This window comes from Bubalus kerabau, chromosome 15, assembly GCF_029407905.1.
Source record: "Bubalus kerabau isolate K-KA32 ecotype Philippines breed swamp buffalo chromosome 15, PCC_UOA_SB_1v2, whole genome shotgun sequence".
NCBI classification, from domain to species: Eukaryota; Metazoa; Chordata; class Mammalia; order Artiodactyla; family Bovidae; genus Bubalus; species Bubalus kerabau.
Genome location: NC_073638.1, coordinates 33,458,848 through 33,466,461, shown reverse-complemented (window position 1 = coordinate 33,466,461; position 7,614 = coordinate 33,458,848). Strand labels below are relative to the sequence as shown.

The following is a 7,614-nucleotide window of genomic DNA, read 5'->3' as shown; positions in this document are numbered from 1 at the left end:
AAGGATAGAGATTTCTTAGTTATTCTTTAGCTCTATTTTCCAATGAGCAGAAACAAGGAAACATGAAACACTACCTTAAGTTATATGTAGGGAATGAGATAGGGTCCTACTCCTGCCTAAAGAGTCCTCATGTCAACTTACAGTGGTTTAGAGCAGCAGTCCCCACTTTTTTTGGCACCAGGGACTGGTTTCATGGAAGACTTTCCACAGACCCGGGAAATGGGGATGGTTTTGAGATGATTCACGCTCATTACATTTATCGGGCACTTTGTTTCTGTTATTATTACATCAGCTCAGATCACTAGGCTTTAGATCTCAGAGGTTGGGCAACCCTGGATTAGAGGGAAAAGCACTTCATTCTGTCCTTATGCCTTTCAGTAATTTTGTGATTGTTTAAAAAAAATTATCACAAGAAAAAAATCACAGCTGGATCTGGCCTCTAACAAATACAAACTCATAAATTTTATGTGTAGTAGAGCAGTGCAGGGAGAGGTGGAGGCATCAGGTGGTATTATTTTAGAAATAGTTTATTCAGACCAAAAGAATGAGACATGTCATAAATGTTTTCACACATTTTCATGTGTAAAAGTGAAGGGAGGAAGTACACCTTGAAACAACCACTAGAAACACAAATACATAGTCAGCTCTTTATTAAATAATTTTTGAAAAGCATCTATTAGATCAGTCATCAGGAAATGCAACTCATTATTTTCTTTTGTACATGTTTTTGGAATGAAGTGTCCTGGTAAAAACATGGTCTTCCAGGTCAACTGTTGTGATTTAGCAAGACAATTCTAAGAACACGGAATCTTTGGGTCTGCCTTGAACTACCCTTAGGTTTTAGGGCATGAACTTGGGGACCTTCATGTTCATCTGACTCATTCATGACTTCTCCCTGACAGGGCATGGACTGGTTACAGCTGCTTAAAGTCTGTCTTGAAAGTCAGCTCCTAGGACTAGAGACCTTCTTTGGGTCCTTTTCATCCCAAAGATCTTTATTTGGAAACCAGAAAGAAAGATTAAAAACAATTAAAAAAAATTTTTTTAAGTAGTTCCACTAGAGCCCAGCATCTAAAATCTCCTGTTTCCTTTACAGTAAGAATGTTAGCTGATCACATTGACCCTGATCCCAAAGCTTCGTAGAATCCTCCCGCTCTGAAGTAGTGTCAGACATAATAAGTTCTGTTCATTTCTTTTAAACTACAAAGCTTTACGTCCATGGGTTGGTCCTCACTTATTGCTCTGAGTCCCGGGGCGGTTTACTATTAGAGGACGCCATCTTGCAGGGCACACAAAGGACGTTTTTCGTGTGACGGTAATTAAGCGCCTTCCACAGGCTGCTCCACCAAGGTGATGATGAGGCTGCCCTGAAATCCTATTTTCTGTTGGAAGGCTCCCTACACGATGCTTTCTGGTATATGAGTCAGCTCTCCTTTCAATTTTGAAGGTTGTGCCTTTTCCTTCGTCTTTGTTTTTGCCTCCGAGTACAACTGTGTGATGTAGTTTATGCAGCCCCTAGAGCGGGAAGCTGAAAGAAAAACATGAAAAACCCAAACATTTAGTTTGAACAATGTTGCACCCATCTATTTAAAACTCGCAGATCGCCTGTGGTATTTGTAGGTACACATGTTAATGTCTTAAAAAACTCAAATCTGAAATTCATTGCCGTGTACACATGGTCTTCAATGCTCTGTTATAGCCTAATTTTCAAAAAGTCTTCTTATGTAAACATTATGCTCATAAACCTGAAATAAGATATATAGACATCTCTGCTATCAAGTAACGGATGTGTTGCTGGAAAAAAATACATTGCCTTTAACATGATTTCATACTGAAGGTAAAAGGGCTTATGGGAATAAGAGGTTTGGGGCAGCCCACAGAAAGCTCATGCATCTCTGTATGCGGAGTCTAGAAGTGTCTCCAGAAGACAATGAGCAGAAATGATAGAGTTGAAATGCTGGATTTGAGGGCGCTGAGGAAAGGAGGATGAAAGTGGGGCATCATATCCCAGGAGACAGTGCAACCTCCCATAGCTGTGGCAATCCTCCCACCCCAGGGAGTATGTACTGGGGCAGCGGACAGACCTTTCTGGGTAGGGAGTCCTGAGTGCACAGGTTTATTCTATTTTTTTAATTAAAAATTTTTTTATTAAAATATATTAATAGTCAATTTATAATACGTTAATTTCTTCTGTGTAGATGCTCATTTTAAACTTTCTTAAAGGTGAATTACAAGGGCTTCTGCTTGCTCTGGAGAAGGCAATGGCACCCCTCTCCAGTACTCTTGCCTGGAAAATCCCATGGACGGAGGAGGTGATAGGCTGCAGTCCATGGGGTCGCTAAGAATCAGGCACAACTGAGCGACTTCACTTTCACTTTTCACTTTCATGCATTGGAGAAGGAAATGGCAACCCACTCCAGTGTTCTTGCCTGGAGAATCCCAGGGACGGGGGAGCCTGGTGGGCTGCCGTCTATGGGGTCACACAGAGTCGGACACGACTGAAGCGACTTAGCAGCAGCAGCTGCTTGCTCAGCAGCTGAACTGAGGGCTTTTCTTTTCCTGCTAAAAGTTACAATTCGACTCCCCGTGTTGTTGTTGTTTTAATTTTTATTTTGTATTGGGGTATAGTAGTAAAGAACCCGCCAGCCAGTGCAGGAGACATAGGAGACACGAGTTTCATCCCTGGGTGGGAAAGATCCCCTGGAGGAGGAAATGGCGACCCACTCCAGTATTCTTGCCTGGAAAATCCCATGGACAGTGGAGCCTGGTGGGCTACAGGCCATGGGGTCACAAAGAGTTGACACAACTGAGCAATTGGACCCATACATTGGGGTATGCCCAATTCTCAGTGTTGTGATAGTTTCAGGTGAACAGCGAAGCTACACCCTCTGCTCTGTTCCCCTTGCCTGGGGGAATGGGTGGGTATAGGAAACAACCCCAGTTACACATTATAATGACATCATAGAAATACGTGTTGCAGTGTAACAGCCTGTAGGCAGCTGACCCACATTTCCCCCTCCCACCCCGGGTCTCACACACGCCACTCACTCGTGCCCGTCTTCCTAGTACTACAGCTAGTCTTTCTTTCCATTTCACACCTTGCTAGGTCAAAACCAAAAACAAGTCAGAGGTGTTGTAAAAGAAATGCTTCTTATAAAGCCTCAAGAAAACCAATAGCAACTAGTGGCAAAGCTCACTGCATTGTCTTGCAACTTTGGGCAGGTGGGATAAGTTAATTTGCATGGAGGAAAAAGGTATAAGATTCTTGTTGTGCTCTATTCCTAGCTTCTGTCTACTTTATCTTTGTCAAGAGTACACACACACACATGCACACACACACTGAATCTCGTTTTGGATTTTTCTTTTCATATTTTGCTTGAAGAACTGCAATAAAGTAATCCAAAAGACGTGAAACATATCTGCTTGAATTTGTTAAGCCTTATATTTATTTGCATGAGAGCTCAGTCGTGTCTGACTCTTTGCGACCCCCTGGACTGTGGCTTGCCAGGCTCTTCTGTCCATGAGATTTCCCAGGCAAGAATACTGGAGTGGGTTGCCATGCCTTTGTCCAGAGGATTTTCTCCATCCAGGGGTTAAACCTGCATCTCTCCTATATCAGCCGGTGGGTTTTTTTGTTTGTTTTTACCACTAGTACCACCTCAAAAGCCCTATATTTATTTATTCAATACAAATTTACCAGACTCTCTGCTTCTGATGTGACAAGGCCTATGCTAGGATCTGAGGATACACGTAGAGTAGACCCAATTGCTCACCACCTGGAGGTGTATTGTGGTAGCTAGATTAACACACCAAAAATGACAGCCTGGTGTGGGAAGTTCTTCATTGGTAAAGCTGTATATAGGATGCTGTGGTGCACAGGAGGGGATACAGTCCAAGATGTACCTGTGCGTGGCAGCAAGGACTCAGGGATGGCTTCTCAAAGGGGCTTATGTTCAGCTATGCAAACTTAACTGCTACTTTTGTGTTTTTTTTAGGTGTATTTCCTTAAGTTCTGTGAAATGATTCAGGTGATTTGCTTTTCCTTGTGCTAAAAATCAAACTTTGATTTTTTCCTCTCCTCATGAAAGGCAACAAGTTAATGAACCTCATTTTTCATGTCTCAGGTCCCATAGTTGACTTACTTTGGCCATTTTTCTCTTGGGATGATGTTTCTTCATTATTTGACCTCGATCTGTAACTTTCTAGAGTGTGTTCTGAAATCTCACTTTCTGCAAGAAGAAAAAATTGTTATTGATTTCTGGTGCCACAGACGACATCTGTATTTAGAAATGTACGTTTGAATAAGATCGTACCTGTTTTTATGCAATGGTAGACTTACCACTTCCTCCCCCGTACCTCATGTACTCATTAGTTCAGTAAATTATTTTTTAGTTTTACTGTGATTCCCACAGGCACTGTGCCATGCAGTATAAAAGTAGCAGAAGTCAGATGACAGCATATTAGAGTTAAATACTGTCTATTTGGGAAGAAACAATTCTAGTAGGGCTTAAAGAAGCATGGTGGGGGAGGTATCAGTGGGATGTTTTGAAACAATACTGTGGCAATTGCCTGTTATGTGGGTACAACTGGAAAGCCAGACCCTATATGTAGGTCTGTTTATGATAAAAATGTTAGTCCATCTGAATATCTCAAATGATAGATATTAAACTAGGAAAAGCAATACTTAAATTTTTTTAAACTTTTTATTTTGTATTGGGATATAGCTGATTAACAGTATTATGATAGTTTCAGGTGAGCAGTGAAGGGACTCACTCAGCCATATGTACATGTATCTATTCTCCCCCAAACTCCCCTCCCATCCAGGCTGCCATATAACATTGAGCAGAGTTCCCTGTGCTAGACACTGGGTCCTTGCTGGTCATCCATTTTAAACATAGCAGTGTGTACATGTCCATCCAAACCCTCCTAACTATCCCTTCCCCACATCCTAACCTCTGGCAACCGTAAGTTCATTCTCTAAGTCTATGAGTCTCTTGCTGTTTTGTAAGTAAGTTCATTTTATGATTTCTTTTTAGATTCCACATATAGGGGATGTCATATTAAGTGCTTCACTGTTACGGTGTGCACTTATTCCTTCTTCTTCTCTGTCTGACTGACTTCACTCAGTACCACAATCTCTAGGTCCATCCGTGTTGCTGCAAATGGCATTATTTCATTGTTTTTAATGGCTGAGTAATATTCCATCATATAAATGTACCACATGAGAAGCAACACTTGTAAAAGGGTCAGAGCCATTCAAAGATGTATTAATAGTATTTTGCCATAGAACGTAATGCGTTCTCTGTCATTGGAGGTGTATGAGACATATATGGCTAAATCAGCAGTGTTCAAGGGCACCATCATGCAAGTCACGTGTATAATTTACAATTTTCTAGTTGCTATTTCAAAAAGTAAAAGGAAGCAGGTGAAATTGATGTTTTTATTTAACTAGTAGATTCAATGTATTGTTATTAGACATATTCTTGTGTGTGTGTGTGTGTGTGTGTATGTGTGTGAACTGAGTCTTCAAAAGTGGATGTGTCCAGCATATTAAAGTCAAATACAAATCCTTACAGCACCTCTCAAGGGTGCCTAGCCACAGTTCGTGTGCTGACTAGCTGTATTATGGCTACTGTATTGAACAGTCCAGGTATAAATAACCACTCAGAATTAAAGAAGGGATTTAATCTTGGCACACATTTGTGGAACGAACAGAGCAGATAGTTATTCGGGATAACTTCTAAGGTCCCTTCTGTCTCTGATGTTGAGTATACATATTTTAATAGGTATCTTCTATGCTAGCTAAATAATTTTGTTTTTGTTTCCAATGATAACTTTTAAATCAGAATGTTTAGGAAAAATTACGAACATATGGTTGACGGAAGCCGAGTGCATTCTTACAGAGTAAGAATGGGCCCACAAACAGTCTATTATATTCAACCCTTGACTGGTCAATCAGTCCTAGAATAGGAACTCCTTGAGGACAGGGATTTGGTCTGCCTTGTTGGCAGATGTGTTCTCAGTGCCTGGAAGAGTGCCTGGCATACGGTGGGTGTTCAGTGAATGCTTATTGAATGAATGGATGAATATGCTCTCTATTTGGTACCCTTTTGTGAATAGAAGCCTCCACAATTTAATGCCATTTCCTAGAGCTACTCTAGTTTCTCTTGGTCATGCATTCTTTGACTATATTCCCTGGAAATTCACATCCTGCTCAGACAGATGGTACAGCATTGAATGGAAGAGCTTTAATTGACAGAATTTCCCTTTGGGCTGGCCAGAGGCTTCAGCATCTTGGAGCCTCTGTAAGGCTCTCTGCCCACTCACCTTTCTTCCATATCACATGTGCTTTCCGGAGTTTCATGATGAAGAGCTGGACAATGATGAACAGTATGAAGATGAGGAAGGACACGAGGGTCAGCAGCAGGACACCGCTGTTCTTCTTCGTCAGTCCCCCATACAGCCGATTAGCTTCTGCAGGGAAAATGCAAGGGCTTTAAACAGGCTGAGGGGTTTTTTGATCACTGAGGAATATATACAGTATTTGCAAAATATAATGAAGGATAATAGCTGAGAAGAAAAGATGAGGGAGAGCTTTACCCTGAAGGTAAAGAGAGTCACGTTATTTGTTCTCTGAAAATAAGCAAACAGGAATATAAACAAAGCAATTTCATGGGATGATTTGAAAAAGGTTTTTAAGTTACATAGATATTGGGCTAGTTATTTTTCATTTCTAGAGGAAACATGAAGATATTGAAGTATAGTCAGAGGGTTCAAATTAGCTGTAAGGAATGGAGTTTTTAGCAAAGTGTAGTTAAGTAGCAAGAAAAGTTACTAAGGAGTTTGAAAAACTCTGCAAATAAAATGAAATTTCATTAATCTTGGCTAGGTTAAATGTGGTCCTCCATGAAGGCATCTGGAGATAAACCAGGTGAGCTCTTAAAGATCTTTCTAGTACTCTTTATTTTGGGGGCTCTACATTTGCAGAATATCATTCACGGTCCCCTTCATCTCAACCAACATGCCATTAAGGAGTGCAACTACTCAGAGAAAATTGTGCTTGGAGCTGCTAAGGCACAATCCTATGATTTAGGGAGTAGTTCTCTCTATATATAAACAAACAAGTTAATAAAAACAAACAGCAGTCCTGAGAAAACCATTATAGAAAAAGACACTGTGTTCACTGCAGCATTATTTACAATAGCTAGGACATGGAAGCAACCTAGATGTCCATCGAGAGATGAATTGATAAAGAAATTGTGATACATATATATATATAGTGGAATATTACTCAGCCATAAAAAGGAACACATTCGTATCAGTGCTAATGAGGTGGATAAACCTAGAGTGAAGCGAGTCAGAAAAAGAATAACAAATATCATGTATTCACACATATATATGGAATCTAGAAGGATGGTATTGATGATCCTGTTTTCAGGGCAGCACTGGAGATGCAGACATAGGGAACAGACCTGTGGACACTGGGAGGGGCGTGGAGAGGGTGGGACGAATGCAGAGAGTAGAGTGGAAACATATACATTCCCATATGTAAAATAGATAGCCAGTGGGAATTTGTTGTATGACTCAGGGCACTCAAACCGGGGCCGTGTGACA

General features: G+C 40.8%; 1 protein-coding gene across 1 annotated transcript in view; it reads right to left on the bottom strand.

Annotated features, from left to right (window-relative positions):
- Positions 1-335: 335 nt before the first annotated feature.
- The window catches only part of CRTAM (cytotoxic and regulatory T cell molecule), a 60,694-nt gene continuing 53,415 nt past the window's right edge, over positions 336-7,614 (bottom strand). The window contains exons 10-12 of the mRNA XM_055548427.1: positions 6,328-6,474; positions 4,143-4,229; positions 336-1,528 (exon numbers count right to left, since the gene is read on the bottom strand). Coding sequence (XP_055404402.1) covers positions 1,398-1,528; positions 4,143-4,229; positions 6,328-6,474 — 365 coding nt within the window. The 3' untranslated portion in view covers positions 336-1,397. The remainder of the gene's footprint in view (positions 1,529-4,142; positions 4,230-6,327; positions 6,475-7,614) is intronic.